This window comes from Suricata suricatta, chromosome 8 (assembly GCF_006229205.1).
Source record: "Suricata suricatta isolate VVHF042 chromosome 8, meerkat_22Aug2017_6uvM2_HiC, whole genome shotgun sequence".
Taxonomy (NCBI): Eukaryota; Metazoa; Chordata; class Mammalia; order Carnivora; family Herpestidae; genus Suricata; species Suricata suricatta.
Window position 1 is genome coordinate 72634557 of NC_043707.1, and position 18385 is coordinate 72652941.

Here is an 18385-nt window from a genome sequence, read left to right on the forward strand (position 1 = left end):
TCTTAGTTTATCACAATATTTTACCAAGCCTTGAAGCACAAACATAAACATAAGTACCCAATGAAGATTTAAACTATTTTATAAATGATTAAATAGAATTTGAATAATTATATTTTTCCACAGAACTCTGTCTTTGTGATAAATGCTATGGCATTTAATGGATGTTGCAATGAAATGAATAAAAAATAAGAATAAATAATGTCCATACTTTAAATTCCATATGTTTGACTTGATGACAGCAAACATATTTCCTTATTTGATACAGAAAACCACAAGCATGTTGGCTGCTAATAGATATACAGATACTATACTACAGATCCATAAAAATCCCATTAATGAAAAAACAATCCTACCAGGTAATGTTTGTTTGGTTTTTCTCTGTTTGGTTTTTTTGTTGCCATCAGAGCTCTTTTGTTTTTGAGCTTTTGGAGCCATGGTTCTGACTTAGGCTGTATAAAGAGATAATGTCATTAGTAAATTCTGATTTATAGTTTCAAACAGTCAGCGTTACCATTTAGCAAAACATGAGAAGAGTATGTTTTCGAAGCTTTCCCTTTAGCTAAAGGAACGTGTATCTTCATAGGATGGGTGTTCTGTGACCAAAGGTTTATTGTAACAACAGTCTTACCCATAAGTTCTTGCCGTTCCAAGGGGCCATTCAGCAGGAGCGCATGGAAGCGACCAGCCTGCCCTCAAGGCTTCAGCCATAGGCCCTGCCATGGAAACATGATGGGGGACACTGGTCCCCCCCCTTGCTGCTGTTCCCACCCCAGGGAGTTAGTGTCTGCTGCCCTTTGCCCAGCTCCCCAGCAGGTGCCCCAACAACGAAGGCAGGCTTAAAATCCATGGGCAGACACAGGCCTGCAACATACATACGTGCACATAATTTTTAAAATTTATGTCATTTAAGCAGTACTTTTATCCTAGCATGTGTGCCTCTACCCACTGTGTCCTTATTTGTGCTGTCAGACAGCGCTTCTAAAGGCTTCCTGTGGAATTGCTCGTCAGTTTTGGCTGAGATCGTTTGCTATCACGTCAAATCCTTGTCATCTCTATAGTCACTCCTGTCTCATCTTCTTAGATGGTTTAGGAGTGCAATTTCAGGAGCCTAAGCAGCAAGAAAAACAGACTCTCTTAGCAGCTGTGTGGTTCTCGGCAAATTATATACCTTCTGAGTCTCAGTTTATTCATGTTTTTTTTTTAAGTTTATTTATTTTGAGAGAGCACACATGCACGCAAGCTTGGACAGGGGAGAAGCAGAGAGAGCAAGAGTGAGTGAGTGAGAGAGAATCCCAAGCAGGCTCCTCCTGGTCAGTGCAGAGCCTGATGGGGGACTCGAACCCATGAACTGCGAGATCATGACCTGAGCTGAGATCAAGAGTCAGACGCTTAAGCGACTGAGCCACCAAGGTGCTGCTTAGTTTATTCATGTTTAACAGGAATGATGACAATAAAACCTACCTCATAAGGCAGTTGTGAAGATGTAATGAAATAAAATTCCATTGTCCTTGACTCAGTCATGTCAATCAGACTGGCTTGCCTTGTTTTATAAATAAACACAGACTGAAAATTAGCTCACAGCCTCCAGTCAGAATATCCTGAGTTGCATTTTCTGCCTAGTCCCTTGATTACTAAATCTGGTCCAAAGCGTGGGTGTGTGTGTTTGTGATATACATTTTTCACTTCAGCTCCTTTGCATGTATTTTTTCAAAAGATAATAATGATAGCTCATGTTTGTTTAGTGCTTACTGTGTGCCAGGTACAGTGCTAAGTTCTTCATGTGTATTAGTTATGTAACTTGAACAACTCTTGTAGGTTAGCATTTTATGGGAACTGTTATCTTCATCCCCATTTTATAAGATGACAACAGAGGCCAGGAAACTTGTTTGAACGGATACCCAAAGCATGAGCAGCAGAGTCAGGGTGAGAGCCCCCAGTCTGGCCCCAATGCCCACACTTTCCATCTTTGCACAAGACTATGCCTTGGGTGTCAGTGGTAACTGTTTGCAGTGTTTCATCACAAATGAAATTATTTAACATCACTGTCTTTACCTAAAAAAAAGTGTGATTTTATGATTTAATCAATATTTTATGATTCTGACAACTCAGGAATTTCTACTTTTTAAATCTCTTGCCTGTCCGGTATCCTCCATCCCACTTCTCAGCCTCACTATAATTTCAAATCTTGGGCCCAGTCTTTTATTTAGAAAATTCTTTATCAACATACCCCTCTACATATTTTATTCCAGCTGCATTTGACTTAGAATCCTCAGGGATGCCTGGCTGGCTCAGTTGGTTAAGCATCTGGTTCTTTATTTCGGCTCAGGTCATGATCTCACAAGCCCTGTGTTTGGGTTTCACACAGTCAGGGATTCTCTCGACCTCTCTCTCTGCCCTTCCCCCAGGCTCAAGGTCTTTCACTCTGTCTCTCTCAAAACGAAATAAATAAACTTTAAAAATAAGATACTGCAAACACGCTGGATACCAGCTGGACTCACCCTCCACACACACACACACACACACACACACACACCGTCACCACCCCCACCACCACCAGTCATCGCACAAACATTTATTGAACAATTTAGATGCACCAGATGCTGTCCTAGGTGTTAGGAATAGAGCAGTGAACGAAAAAGGCAAAATCCTTGCTCTGATAGAGCTTACATTCTAGAAGACAGACAGCAACAAATAAAGGGGCAACATCATCAGTATTTTAGACTGTGATAAATTACTTCTCTCTGTTACAGAGAGAAGTCAGGTAGTAAGGGGAGAGGAAGTGTAGGAGCAGGGAAGTTGCAGTTTTATACTGGACAATCAGGGAAGACATCACTTAAGTCACATTGGAGCAAAGACCTAAGAAAAGGGGGCGGGGGGGGGGCAGAAATGCAGATATCTGGGTGAGGAAGGGTGTTTCCCGGCAGAGGTAATAGTAAGTGCAAAGATTCTGGGGCAGGAATATGCTTGGCATATTTAAAAAACAGTAGGAAGGTCATTATGGCTAGAGCAGAGTAAGGGAAGACCAGGAGATGAAGTTGGTCAGAGCGGTGATGAGGTGCACATTAGTTAGCTTTGCTATGGCAATAAATCTCAGTGACCTGCAGCCACAAACATTTATTTCTTCTTAGTCTCTGTGCTGTGGCTGTGGGTCAGCTGCTGCTTCAAGTCTTATCCTGGGACTCGGGTTGAAGAAACAGCCCCCATTTGACAGCCTCTACTTTCATGGCAGAAAAGTGAGAGAGCTCCCACAACTGTGTGATGCCTCCTGAGTCTTCTCTGTGACACCGGCACACTGTCCTTTCTGCTTATATTCTAATGACCAGCAAGTCACACAGCTGATCCTGATCATGGGGGAGGAATACATACAGGATCCTTGTGCAGGGGAGGTAATGATTGGGAATGAAATAGTTGTGGACAAGTATGTAATATGCCACAAGGGGTCATGTGTAAGGACTTCGCTTTTACTCTGAATAAGGCAGGAGTTATTGAATGGTTTTGAGCAGAGTTTCTTTACCTGATCTGAGTTGCATTTTAATAACCCTATGGCTGCTGTGTTGTGAAGACTGCAGAGAGGAAAGAGCTGAAGCAGAGAATCCAGTGAAGAGATAGTCAGCAATCCAAGGGACAGGTGATGGCAGCTTAGATCAGGGAGGTGAGTGTGGAATGGAAAGTGGTTGGGTTCTGCGTTTATTCTGTAAGTAGAGCCAATAGGATTTGCTGACAACTTGGATGTAGGGTCTGAGAGAAAAAGACAGGACCAAGGATGCCTTCAGCAAGTTGTACTTAAAGGGTTGAAAGCATGGGATTGCTGCTTATTGAGATGGGGATCCCAGGGGAAGAGCAGATTTAAAAGGAATGGTCAGACATTTAATTTAAGGCATGTGAAGTTAGTCCATAGACTGTAAACTCCATAATTGGCACAGTGCACATGCTACAAAAAGGTTGGCCTAATGACTCTTTGGTGTCCCGTTTCCTTCTGCCATTCTTGGCCTATGAATTTCCAGTGTGGACAGAAGGTTTTCACCTGAGATCTGTGGAATCATCTGCATGCATGCTGTTTTAGTTTTCTGTTGCTGCTCTAACAAATTCCAGGAAATTCAGTGTCTTAACACAAAATTCATTACCTAAGAGTTCTGTAGCTCAGAAGTCTGACATGGCTCTCACTGGGCTAAACCCAAGATGTCAAGCAAGGTGTCACAAGACTGTGTTCCATTCATTTAGCATCTTATGGGAGAAATCTCTTTCCTTGCTCAAGAGGCCATTGGTATCTCTTGGCTTGTGGGCCCTCTTCCTCTGTCTTCAAAGCCAGCAATCGTGGGTTAGATCTTTCTCACATAGCATACTGTGACCTTCGCTTCTCCACTTCCACTGTTTATTTATATTTTTTAATATTTATTTATTTTTAAGAGACAGAGCAGGAGTGGGGGAGACACAGAACCCAAAGCAGGCTCCAGGCTCTGAGTTGTCAGCACAGAGCCCAACTTGGGGCTGGAACCCATGAACTGTGAGATCATGACCTGAGCCAAAGTTGGATGTTTAACTGACTGAGCTACCCAGGCACCCCTCCCATTTTCACTTAAAAAAAAAGTTCATATATTTTGAGAGAAACAGAGAGAGAGAGGGGGAGAGAGAGAATCCCAAGTAGGCTCCGTGCTGTCAGAGGGAGACACAATCCCAAGCAGGTTCCAGGCTCTGAGCTGTCAGCACAGAGCCCAACGCAGGACTCGAACCCACGGAATGTGAGCCAAAGTAAGACACTCAACTGACTGAGCCACCCAGGCCCCCGCCCCCCGCACCCCACACTTCTACTTTTTAAGGACCCTTGTGATTTCACTGTGCCGACTGAGTTAATAGAAGATACTGTCCCTATTTTGTGGTCAGCTGATTAGCAATTTTAATTTCATCTGCAACCTTAATTCCTGTTTCCAGGGATTAGGAGATGCTGCATTGGTATTAAGCTTGAATATATAGCTATCAATCTAACACAATCAACCCAAGAAATAGTCTAAGTAATCACATGTGCCCAGTTTTTTTCAAAGGCTGCTATTGCACAATCTGTGGGTAATCTGGCTCAGTTTCCAATATGCAGAGGGAAACAAAGTCTATTTTCCAGCAGTACATTAGGTAACAAAATTGGGTTAAACATTACGTGTGTGCTTCCTTACCAGAACAGCTCATTTGCTATTTTCACAAATATTAACTCCTATGTCTAACATATTGTCTAGCTACCAAGGAAAAAGGAAGACCAGGTTATTTTGTAGGCTGTTAGAGGTCCTAATTATTCTTAATTAAAAGCACAGTATCTAAGTTGCTTCATAGATGGAAAAATTCACTAGCTGTCGTCAGCCTGTTGAATATAGTCTAAACTGAAAAGAAAATTATTTACTTTGGGGGTAGCTACTTTACATTGTTTTTGTGTCTCAGGCAAGGCTTCTTTGTTTAACTTCATAGTCACTTCCAATAATAGAAACCCTATCAATATTGTGTCTAGAAAATAAATCACTTTTAATTGAAGATCTCTAGATCTCTAGACATGAATAATTACTCTAAGTCATTTCAAAAAATACACTTATTTATTCAACGTTAATTTCTTATGTAGATTTACTTTTTTTTTTAAATCCCAAATAAAAGACGTTACTTTAAGGACGTGTGACACAGCGTTCAAGACGGCCCAGGGTGTGGCGTCGGTGCCGCACGGGGAAGAGGAGGTGGCCGGTGGCCGGCGTTCGTGGCGACTTTGGAACACGCTTGAGCCAGGACTTTGGCCTGAGCGCGCTCTCCGCCCACAGAAGTGAGCCTCCTGAGGGCAAGTGCATTCTCGACAGAAACCTACAAGCATGCGCCATCCCAGGGTGCCTACCCTAACTGGCACAGCTGCATCCAAGAAGAGCTGGGCGGGTCTTTTTCAGTGTCCGGTCTGCTGTGACTGCGTGTTACCACCCATTCTTCAGTGTCAGAGTCACCATCTTGTTTGTAGCAACTGTCGCCCCAAAGCTCACACACTGTCCAACCTGACCGGGCCCTTTGGGATCCAGTTGCAGCTTGGCGCTGGAGGAAGTGGCCGATTCTGTACTTTCCCCCTGTAAGGATGCCTCTTCTGGATGTGAGGGAACTGCCACACACAGAGAAAGCCACCATGAAGAGGTCTGCGAGTTTAGGCCTTACTCGTGCCGTGCCCTGGCGCTTCCTGGAAGTGGAAGGCTCTGTGGATGCCATCCGGCCCCCAGGTGATGCATCAGCATAAGTCCGTTACAGCACAACAAGGAGAGGATATCTAGTTTTCATCGCAACAGGGGTGCTGTGGACAGGGAAATGATGCAGTCCCACTTTATGTTAGTCTTGGAGGAACAGGAAAAGTACGATGATCACCAGCAGCTCTTTGCAATTGCACAGCTGATAGGAAATGGCAAGGAAACTGAAATTTTTGTTTACCAACTTGAGCTCAACGGTCATAGGCAGTCATTGACTTGGGAAGCGACTTCGCGGTCTATTCGTGAGGGAATTGCAACAGCCGCTATGAATAGCGACCGCCTGGTCTTTGACACCAGCATTGAATATCTTTTTGCAAAAAATGGCACTTTAGGCATCAACGTAACTATTTCCATGTGTTGAAATGGCAGTCAAACATTTTCTGGCAAGTGCTTAAAACCATTGCATTCAGTTTCACTGAGAATAAGGCACCTGTCTGCCTACCAATCTTAAACTTTTGGTAGGCGGTAGCTAGACACATGAAGGTAAGTAAAAGGAAAGACTGTTAAATACAGGAAACAATTGCATGTAGTAACACTAATTAAAAATAAGTCAACAGGGACGCCTGGGTGGCTCAGTCGGTTAAGCTTCAGACTTCAGCTCAGGTCATGATCTCACAGTTCCCGGGCTCAAGCTCCACATCAGTTCAGAGCCTGGAACCTGCTTCGGATTCTGTGTCTCCCTCTCTCTCTGCCCCTCCCCTGTTCATGCTCTGTCTCTCTCTGTCAAAATAAACATTAAGAAAATTTAAAAAAAAATAAGTCAACAGTAAGCCACTGAAAATAATATATATACACAACTAAGATGGGCATCTTTTGTATTAAGAAAGGAAGCATTGTAAAATAATTCAGAATTTGTGTTGTAGATTGAGTATGCTGTTGAAAAATACCAGGTTTTTGTTTTGTGTGAGTGCCCGCAGTTTGCGTGAGTGTGTGTTTTCTTTAACTGACAAGCTATATTGAGTGTTCTTGGACCACTGCTTTTCCCTTTGTTAGTCAAACAGTGCTGTTGTGTGTGTATTTGCTAATTTTTACTAATTCTAGTTTTTCATTAAATAAATTTGACTTTCTTTTCTGTAATTCAGGCTTTTCCTGACTTTTTTTGTGCCTTTTTAAAGTTAGTGTCTTTTTGATACGCATAATTGTTTATGTTAAAACTTATACCTATGTGTTCAGTATGTATTTTCTTTTCCCCCATTCCTCAGTTCATTATACATTTTTAAATTTCAACTCTTTTCTGAAGATATGAATTCCAGAAAGGAGAGGTAACATCAGAAAAATGATAGAAGGTATTTAAAGCAGTTATAAGATGGTCTCTGTCTCTGTCTCTTTTTTTCTCCCATTGAGTCCTATCTTTGAACTTATTCTTTGAAGGGTTAGGGAATACTGATTTTTTTTTTAATACTAGAAAAAAAAACAGGCTTTTTTTCTTCCAAGTATCTTGGACAAGTCACATGTTTAAAATTTGTTCTTGTATTTATTGGTTTTGCAAAAGAAGGCATTGTCTTACACAGTACTTTTAATCAAAAGTAAGTCATTTCTTTAAAAAAAAGGCAGTTTGCAAAAAGTGTTTTTGGTCTTTTATAATTCTCATTAAAAGAATATCTGGTAAATTTTAAAAAGACATTACTTTAAAATTACAGCAAGTCTTACTAAGAAGTTTTTTCATAAAATTGCATATTTCATGCAGTGACTATGTTATATTCCAAATTTTTCTTAATTAAATTGACTACTAAAGGGTCATAAGAATTTTTCAATACAGATATTACTTTGTTAAGATGATTCTGAAATGCTCATCACATTTTCTCTGTTCTTAATTCTTGTTGAGAGTTGCAGAAGATATGCTTCATCTCTTCTTAAAATAAAGGATTCACCTACTCCAGTAGCCTGTATTACATTTGTTTTTCAAAGATACAATAGCTGACAGAATTTTAAAACAGAACTTGTGAACTATAATACTTATAAATATTTATGTGTTCCATATAAATATTTTTGATAATTAAAACCACTTATATGCTTTGTAAATTAATCCATCCATTCCAGACTATCTTTTTACTACTTCTTTTCTTCCTTCTTTTCTTCCTTCCTTCCTTCCTTTCTTCCTTCCTTCCTTTCAGATTTTACTTTTAAGTAATCTCCACACCCAAAATGGGGCTCGAACTCACAACCCTGAGATCAAAGTCACATGCGTTAGAGACTCAGCCAGCCAGCCAAGTGCCTCAAGGACACATTTCCTACCTTCCATGTTAACAGCAAAGGCATTAGAGAGTGACAAGCAAGTACTGGGTAAGTCCTCTGCGTAATAGCTAAAAACCTGTGCTAAGTCAGGGTCTTGGTGGAAATTGACCAAGAAGCAGTAGTTCTTGGAGACACATTTACCAGACTCCCAAGATGTTAGGACTCTACGGACTCAAAGGAGCCTTGCATTCAGAGCTGTCTAGGACGTGGTTCTAAAATCACTTTCAAGATTTGTTGACTATCTTCTTAGGATGCTTCTATTATTCAGGAAGATAACTGCTGCAGATGAAGATGTAGTGACAAATTACAATTGATGTAATGCAGCGATTTAAACAGTTACTAAGCTTCCTTTCTTCACTTTGTTCTGCTGTAACACATATACCTGTTTGCACGTTCTTTTTTGTTACCTGTATGTATGTGTGGCTTACTCCCAGCTGTGAGATCTTTAATTCTGAGAAGACCTTTAACATTGGCACCTTCTCACACTTTAGAAAGTATCTTTCCCCGGATGTACTTCAATTAGCTGACCTTGTCTGGGTGGTCATCATCTTCTTTTCTCTTCCCAAACTATTTGTAAGTTCATCAATGCTTCCTTGTTTTTCTTTCTTTCTTTTTTTTTTTTTCTTTTCTTTTTTTGAAAATGATTTAGAATAAGACCCAAGACTAACATCTTGGGAGTCCGGTAAATGTGTCTCCAAGAAATGCTGCTTCTTGGTCAGGCCCCAAGACCTTGACTTCACTTTAAGGTTCTCCTAGGCTCGTCAGCCATCTTCTGACAAGTTCAAAACCTCCACCCTCTAGACATAACTGTTTTTACAGGGTTCCTGATTAGTATATGACTCTTGTTTCTCCCCTTCCAACATACTCCTCCCTCTTTCCAAGACTGGATATTAACTTATTTAAGGAGACACTCTCCCATCACTTCTGCCTTGGAAATTTCTCATGAAATCTATGCCCTCCTCTCCACGGCCTCCTCTGGTTCAGGCCTTCCACATGTCCTCTCATACCAGTAGTTCCTAACTATTTTGTGCCATGGACCCATTTGGCAGATTGGTGATGCCCATGCTTCAAACAAAAATATGAGATTACAAGGGAGACAGTTATCAAACTATTTTAAAAATTATGATATAATAACTCATGTGCGTCCTCATTAACACATTAAATAATAAGATTTGGCAACAGTTCTAATTACTACCTTGACTTTGAAGAAGTGATAAGCATAGTAATAAATCTGTAACATCCGTAATAAACTCTGAAAAAAACCATAATTTCTTTTGGTGACAAAGTCACACGTGCTAATACTGCTGTGGTTTGTTTCCAAATGCATACTTTTCAACAAATGTTTAGTAAATAAACAGGTAAATTTTTTTTACCCACACATTCCCCACCTCCCATAGACTAGGAACATTTCATTTGCTTGGATGCCTCTGTTTTTAGCAAAAACAGTTACTCACAGAGCAGGCCTTCAGAGCTCTCTTTCTAAAATGCAGATAGTAACCAGTCACTTCCCTGTGTACTGCAGAATCTAATGTGGGTCCCAATGGTCCACAGTGGTGTTCTCCAGGAGTGTAGAAATGGAGCTCATTCAAAAAGCAAATTTTCTGGATCTACAGTAATTATGCAGGTTGGGGTGAGCCTGGGACTCTGACTTTCAAACATCACTACGTAGTAGTCTTGCACTAGTGGTCTGCAGATAAGACTTTGCAAAGCAGGATCAAACTCAAACTTGTTCACATCACCTTCCACCCGCTTCACGGCCCACCTCACCACATCTTCCTTCCAGGTCAGCTCACAGGATTACCCACATCCTCCAAACAGCCCCCATACCTTCCCATCTCTGTCTCTGGGGACCCCCTTCCCTCTTCACCCCTCCTGCTTCCCACCATGCATACATTTCTATCCTTAAATTCTACTCACTCTTCAAGTCTCAACTCCAATGCAAGCTTCTCTCTGAAGCCTCCCCAGCTTTCTCACTCAGGCTGAAAAAAATTCTTGTTTTCCCTGACACTTTCTTTTTTTTTTTTTAATTTATGTTGAGAGAGAGAGTATAAGCAAGGGAGGGGCAGAGAGAGACAGAGAGAGAGAGAGAGAGAATCTCACACAGACTCCACACTGTCAGCGAGGAGCCTAAAGCCGGGCTTGAACCCACCAACCTTGAGATCATGATCTGAGCTGAAATCGAGTCGGTTAACTGACTGAGCCACCCAGTTGCCGGTCGCCTCTCCCTGACGACTTTCTAATCACATTCCATGTAATTATGCCAGACCTCTGCAAATGCAGAAGGCCGCAAACTCAGAGCTTCCTGAAACGTTGCTGTGAATTCATTCAGCATGCAACATACACCATCAGAGGAGTCTGACAAGGCCCTTACTTTCAAGGAGTTAATCTTCCGTTCATCTTTACTTTTCATCCACTCCAGCCCAATTGTAATAATCCTGAAGTCACTTCTCTACTTCAGCCCACGCTAATCTTTTCTTCTTTGATCTTCTGTGCTAGGATCATGCTGTTTTCCGTTTCATCCATCCACCCTTTATTGAGCTCCTACCACGCGCAGTAATGTGCTAGACAAAGTGCAATACTACCTGTGAACGAGCCCTAGTGCCCGCCCCCACAGTTCTTAAACTGTCGTTAACTGCTCTCTCACTGCCGTTTTTGTCTCCTGGCTAGGCTGGAAGTTCTTTGAAATCAGGGAAAGTTTTGTAGTTTTTTGCAGTCTTCACTGCGTCAAGCACATCGCTGGCCCAGCGAGTGTTCAAAAAGCCCTTGAAAGAGTGAGTAAAACCCTTGTCTTCCAAGCCTCTTTCCCATTCAGACCTTCCCTTACCTGATACTGCTAACCTGAAGGGGAAAGAAGCCTCTTTGCAATTCCCTGGAGAAAGCCCGTTGGGAGCTGGAGATGGAAGTTTGACTCTCCTCTCAGAAAAGCAAGTCCCAAGAGCACTAACGGCAGCTCCTGGCAAGCCGTTGCTATGACGCATCCGTTGCTAAGAGAAAAGAGGCGGCTCCTTTGCTGAGATTGACAAGACACCACCACCAGTACCGTGCCAGCTCCCTGGCCGTCTCTTTGAGAGCAGACTTGTGATTGGTTGCTGTGATGCGGCCGTCACGCATCCTGAACAAGGGCCAGCTCCGTTTTCCACTGGCAAGAACGAGTTGGGCAATGTGGGTTCCTGTTTAGAGGGTGGTGAGAGGACAGCCTTGCCTCTCACCCGGTGCAGCAGTACCCAAAGATGAATCCTTCTGGGGTTGATCGCTAGCAGCAGGGAGTGAAGGATGGGAGGCAGATTGAGGGCTCGAAACCCCGTAGGACAGCTCTGCTTACTCCCTGGGCGGTCTGGGGGCAGTCCCAGGAACCTGCCCTAGATTCCGGTGTGAAGGAGATAAAATCTGGCTGGAATGGGTGTCGTAGGTATCCCAGAATTTTGATATGTTACATTTTCCTCTTGCCAAAATAATTTTTGTATAGTTTGGCTCATACTGGAAGTCTCTGGGGGAGAAGATTAAATCCCTTAGTACTCTTAAGATTCATTTTTTCTGTGGTTATGGGTCCTATGGGATTCACACAGTGAAGCTCATCTCCCTGGACGTCGTTTCCCCCTTTGCCTTAAAAAATAATTAAAACTGCCTAATTTGTAGGCTGGCAGAATTTAATAAAGTAATACAATTGACCACAGTAATTAATCCAAATTAATTTCTTTAAAAGATACTTCAAAAAATGTTTATTTTGAGAGGAAGCACGCACCCATATGTGAGTGTGGGAGGGGCAGAGAGAGAGGGGACAGGAAATCCCAAGCAGGCTCCATACTGTCAGCACAGACCCTGACCCAGGGCTCTATCCCATGAACCATGAGGTCATGACCTGAGTCAAAAGGTCAGAGGCTTAACTGACTGAGCCACCTAGGTGCCACCAAATTAATTTCATATACCCAATTTAAATGAAAATGCGTAATTGAGAAGAGGCTTATAGATTCATGACATTTAAGATAACGATCCTAAATGCAATGACTTCACATGGTGTGTAGGAAGATCACATATATTCTTTCAAATTTCTGAAGAATTTTTTTTGTAAAATGCTAATAAATTTTACTAAAGAAATCCTTTTTAAAAACTTTTTAATGTTTTAAATTTATTTTTGAGAGACAGAGACAGCACGAGCAGGGGAGGGTTAGAGAGAGAGGGAGACACAGAATCTGAAGAAGGCTCCAGGCTCTGAGCCAGCTGTCAGCACAAAGCCTGACGCGGGGCTTGAACCCACGAGCCATGAGATGAGCTGATCATGACCTGAGCCGAAGCCGGATGCTCAACCGACTGAGCTACCCAGGCGCCCCAAGAAATCATTTTTAAAAACTGGGAGGAGGACTTATGATTTTGACATTGTGACAACTTTTCTCCAGGCTCTTCTGCTCCCTGACACTGAAAGGTTACTTTTTCCTGGGCTCAGGGTGAGTCTTCTTTTCTCGTTCTCTGCTCTCCTGGTGGCATATCTGGTCCCCTTAGCTTTAGGCATCCTTCAAAGCACATCAGTGACTTTCATTTCTATATTTTCAGCCTCCTCTCTTAAATTTCTTTCAGACCTGCATTTCCATTACCTACTGGACATTTTTAAATACATATCTAGCTTAGTTCATGGTGTTTAATAGTTGCTAGATGAAGATATTAAATGAATAAATCACTGTACCACAGTCATCACAATTTAGCAGAGGCAAAATCAACTCATGGTCTTTCAGATATCTTTGAGGTACTTTTGGAAACTTTTTCCTTCTCTATTTTCTACATTAGGTAATAGTATCCATTGCTCATAGGTTTGCGAAGCTAGAAATCTGAGAGTCACTCCTGACTCCCAGGGCTTGCAGTAAACATGTCACTAGGTCCTGTCATTTTCCTTTCCTAGATTCTCTCTCAAGCAGTCTCTTCTTAGCCATCCTCACTACCTCTGCCTTATCTCAGGAAGGCCTCGTTTCTCACCTAGATGGCAGTAGTAGTCTCTTGACTTGTTCTGTTTCTTCCTCTCAAATTTTTTTGCCAAGTTATCATGGTGTTCTACAATAGAGGTTCAATCTTGACATCACCTTGCTTAAATATTCTCAATCTGGCATATGAAACCCAGTACAAATACCATCCTAAAAGATGCTTTAAGATATCTAGGAGATAATGAGTTATTTTTTTAATCTCATTTCCTGTCTCTGTTTCCTGTTCAACCCACATATTAGCCCAGTGCTTCTCAAGTGAAGCCCCTAAGAGCCAAGGGGCATTCAACCCCAGGGGTTGGTGATAAGAGAGTTATAGCTTGAAAGACACTTCTGAAACTGGGGGAAATTTGTTTCATATAAAGAATTCATGACCTTTTTGTATTCTGCTTAACAATGTATTCATGTTTATTTTAATGATTTTTTAAAGTTTATTTATTTAAATAATCTCTACCCCCAATGTGGGACTTGAATTCACAAGAGTCTCATGTTCTTCTGACTGAGACCAGCTAGGCGCCCCTTTTTTCATTTTTAAAATATCTAAAATCTCTATTCAATGTTGTATGTCAATCACATTTCAATAAAACTGGGGGAAATGTCTAAACCACTATTAATTAAAATTGACATGAAGCTGAATAAACTCAGAGAAGCCCCAGGCAGCTGGGACATGCTGGTGCTGTGGTTTTCCATCCCCCCTACTAGCACTCTGCGCCACAGGCCCAGAGATCTGTCCTAGGACGGGAGGCTCCTCCCGGATGCCATGTCCTGTGTACAGTGCATCTGTTCATCCCACACCTCTTCCTCCATCTATAGTGCCTTTCTTCATCTTCATTACCTGGTAAACTCCTATTTATTTTTCAAGACCCAACTCAAATATCACCTTCTCTGTAAAGCCATCCAGGCACCCAAAAGAATTAGTCACTCTTTTCTCTGTTTTTCCATTATAGCAAGTGTGACTTGTTTATATGGATGTCCCCTCCCCCCCCCTGGATTTCAGGGTGGGGATGGTGTCTCATTCCTTTATATCTCTATCATTTAGCTCAGCATTTAATAAAATATATGTTGGATTGTTTGACTATTCTTGAGAACAAGATAAGGCTATCTAACAAAAGTGTCTTTGCATTCTTCCAAAGAATTTCCTTCTCTTAAAAAAAAAATCATCATCCTTTGCAGTCAAATTTAAGGAAGTAAAGATCATAACCTTGTGATCTGGATGAGACATCAAGCCTTTTTGTCATGTTTTCTTTAGAGACACCCTAAGGGGATGACCATTGGAAGAATGAGTCATAACTCATGATACCCAGAAAGTTAGAAATTAAATGGAAGATGTTTAGTAATTTCTTCATGTTCCAAATTTAAATTACAAATGATTGACCAAACATCTTTTCTTTTGTGGGAGTAGTCAGAAATGAAACATTCTTACCATGGCTGGTGAACATGGACATGCTCTTCTGGGAGGTGCTGAATTAAATTTGCTTAAAATGTGAAGATTTTTAAAAATTAGTTTCAGCCTTACTAGTTGAGTGAAAATGTAATGAGTCAAGAATTTGTAGTTGAAAATTCTTCTCTGATTATTTAAAATCATCTTGGTAAGTTTCAGATTGGATTTATAGAAGGGTAATCTGACAAATTAGATACAAGGTGGCTCTTGGCTAATTATTATTTTAGTGAATGACTCCCCCACCCCTTTTTACGAATTTTTTTCAAAGAGCTCAGAAAGTAGGGGTTGAGGACCGTGAATAGGAGTCATTATGCTTTTTTTCTCCCTGCATCAGTATGCCCGGGAGGAAGAGAGTCCTTGTTTGAACCCTAAACTGCTGGGATTCTGACATGTTTGCAAAGTGCTTGAGGAAAATCTCACAACCTATTGCACAAGGAACTGAGGAGCATCCTAGAAGTGTACTCAGCCTCAGAATTGAGAAAATAGAACAGTCTGACCTGGAGACAAAGCTTTAGATTTTGGAGGACAAGATCAATTGTGGCAGTTGTAGAAAATATGAACTAAAACTTCAACAAGACATTGGAATATGTGCAACGTTAAAGTGAGGAGACAGGCATTTCTCATCCCCCTCTCTGAACCAGAATTGCTGGCAGGCTGTGGGTAGCAGATATCCCTAGGGGGCCCAATGCAGGAGCTGAGGAGGAAAATATGGGCCCATGTGGTGGCAGAGTGGACTTATTTGTAGGTATAGATGAGACTCTATTCTCTACACGCAGTAAGAGTTGGTGGGAGAGTCTTTGTACAGTAGTGATAGTCCTATAATATCAATGGGCATCAAGAGCCAGTGAAATATCAGTTCCAAATGGGTAATGATTATGACCATTAAGGTACTTTAATATTTTATTTATTGTTTGTTTGTTTGTTTGTTTTTCAGAGGGGAAGGGGCAGAGAGAGAGGGAGACACAGAATCCAAAGCAGGCTCCAGGCTCTGAGCTGTCAGCACAGAGCTCAGTGCGGGGCTTGAACTCATGAACTATAAGATCGTGACCTGAGCTGAAGTCAGACACTTAACCGCCTGAGCCACCCGGGCACCCTTAAATATTTTTTAAAGTGGAGTCATTCAAATAATACTGTTTTAAAGTTAGAAAATTATGGGGAAAATGTTAGAAAATTATGTTGGAGCCTAAATTTGGCACTTTCCAGATAAGTGACATCAGGGAAGCTGTTAAACTAACCCTCCATATCTCAGTTGTACATTTACAAAATCTGGGATGATCGTGCTTTCCTCAGAGCATGGCAGGTAAAGGTGGGGAGCAACCATGTTGCTACCACACAGGCATTTCTCAAAAGAGATGAAACTTCACAGTAGTGAATTGGAAATAGGTTGTCAGTTGGTCCAGCTTTCCATAAGGAACGTCTTCCATAGGAGGTGAGGGAGAAAATTGATTCTTCTCTCAATCAGGTAGACAGCTTCAGGTCTGAAATAAAATCTGTGTCGAATATTTTTGTCATTTGATACAAATCACAAGGTTTAACCCACAGGTAGTGCTCCTGTCTCTGAGTTCAGCCAGCTGGAATGTTTAAAATTTTGAATAGTTCAATATGCTCTCTGTAAGTTGTTTAATTTGGAAAATTGTGTCATTAAATTATTTCAAATGTAAAGAAAAGGTACCCATGTTTGCTAACAGAAATCAGCTTTTCCCTATTTCCATTAGATATATGGTGAATAAATTTAGAGAATATTATTAGTATAAAGGGATGTCAAATCATTAGCTTGTCCTGACTGCCCACAGATCTTAATCTATTCCTTCCCCTGGGCACTGCCATGAAAAGACCAGCATAGTGATGCAAATGTGGTGCATCCTCTGTGAATAGTTGTCAAATCAGAATTAATCTTAAATTCCATTAAATGTATAGACATTGCTTCTGTGCTTTGGTAATGATAAAAGGTAGATCTGAATATTCAGCAGCCTACTAGACATTTCTACTTGACTATTGAATGCAGGGTTATCTCAAGTGTGGCCCGCCATGTCAAGCCAGCCAGGAAACATTTGTTCTAGTCCACTAGTCCGTGGAAACACTTTACGCATCTACAACAAAAGGACAGAAATGAAAAGTATTTAAAAACTTTATAGCAATTTGATAGAGTAACTATGTTACATATGAACAGAGTTGAGGTTTTTATTTTGAATGTCTTTATTTCATCTTCTAGCAACTTAGCTGTGCTATGTATGACCGAAGTATCAGCCTGTGAGGGAAATGGAAACAAGACCAAACCAAGGAGCCTCCAACAGATAGTCTGAGAAGTGCTCAGTAGACATCCTAAACACATGTTCGGAACAAACTCCTGATTCTCCCCACCGACCTGCTCGTCTGCAGTCTGCGTCACCCTCTGTGATGGCAATTCCGTCCTTATGGCGGTGCAGGCAAAACCTAAGCATCATCCTCAACCTCTTAGCTTTCATCTCTCACCCTTTAGGACATATATGTTTTTTCCTTTTGGATATATTTTTAACACAGCAAGAGGGATACACCTTTCAAACAGACGACAAATCATGCCAGTCCTCTGCTTAAAACCCTCCAATGGCTCCCATTTCACACCATGTGGAAGCCAAACTCCTCACAATGGGCTACCGTTGTGGTCCAGCATCACCCACCCGGCCCCGGTGACTCCCCTCCTTTCCCACCAGTTGTCTCTGTGGCTCCTGCTGCTGCAGACACACGGGCTTCCTTGGGGTTCCTCCAACATACCAGGCACATGCTGCTTTGCGCCGGCTGTTCCCTCCGCCGGAACGCTTGAAGTAGGTATCTTTCAAGGTTTTTGCTAACATGTTCCCTTCTCAATGAGGTCTGTCCCCACGCTATTTGAAATGGCATCTTCTCAACATTCCTCATTCTCCTTTCTCTCCTTTATTTTTTTCCCACCACATCTATCACCTTGTAACACACTCTATAATGTACTCATTATGGTCATGGACTGTTTTCCACTAAAATGTAAACTCTACAAGGGCAGATTTTTTTTTTTTTGTCTTTTTTACTGCTTCATCCCTAATGCCTGAATCTCTGTGGGACATATAGAAGATGCACCACATATGGGGTGGTTGGGTGGCTCAGTCAATTAAGTATCCAACTCTCTCTCTCTTTTTTTAAGTAGGATTGAGGATATTTTTCCTTTTTTTTTTTTTAAATTATTTTATTTTATGTTTTGAGATAGAGAACACGTGAGCAGGGGAGAAGGGCAGAGGAAGAGAGAATCTCAAAGAGGATCCACACTCAGCATGGAGCTGGACAGAGGTGCTCAAACCCATGACCAAACCTGACCTGATCATGGCCTGAGTGGAAAATCAAGAGTTGGAAACTCAACTGGCTGAACCACCCAGGTGCCCTAAGTGTCCACCTCTTGATTTCATCTCAGGTGATCTCATAGTCGTGAGAGAGATCAGGTTCTGTATGGGCTGTGCGTTGGGCTTGCTTAGGATTCTCTCCCTCCC

General features: G+C 41.6%; 1 protein-coding gene, 1 long non-coding RNA gene and 1 pseudogene across 3 annotated transcripts in view; 2 read left to right on the top strand and 1 right to left on the bottom strand.

The window, feature by feature from the left end:
- Nucleotides 1–11429, bottom strand: part of WDR63 (WD repeat domain 63) — a 74431-nt gene extending 63002 nt beyond the window's left edge. The window contains exons 1-2 of one of the 2 annotated variants that reach the window (XR_003912367.1): nt 11311–11429; nt 354–449 (exon numbers count right to left, since the gene is read on the bottom strand). Coding sequence is in view for 1 of the 2 variants with exons in the window: in XM_029949382.1 (XP_029805242.1) it covers nt 354–435 (82 nt within the window). In the remaining variant the exon portion in view is untranslated. The remainder of the gene's footprint in view (nt 1–353; nt 450–11310) is intronic. The other variant, XM_029949382.1, reaches the window with a different exon arrangement.
- On the top strand, nt 5773–6834 carry LOC115299858 (annotated as a pseudogene).
- A 6165-nt stretch (nt 11430–17594) lies between the features above and the next one.
- Nucleotides 17595–18385, top strand: part of LOC115299860 — a 5170-nt gene continuing 4379 nt past the window's right edge. The window contains exon 1 of the long non-coding RNA XR_003912369.1: nt 17595–17695. This is a non-coding gene — a long non-coding RNA (uncharacterized LOC115299860). The remainder of the gene's footprint in view (nt 17696–18385) is intronic.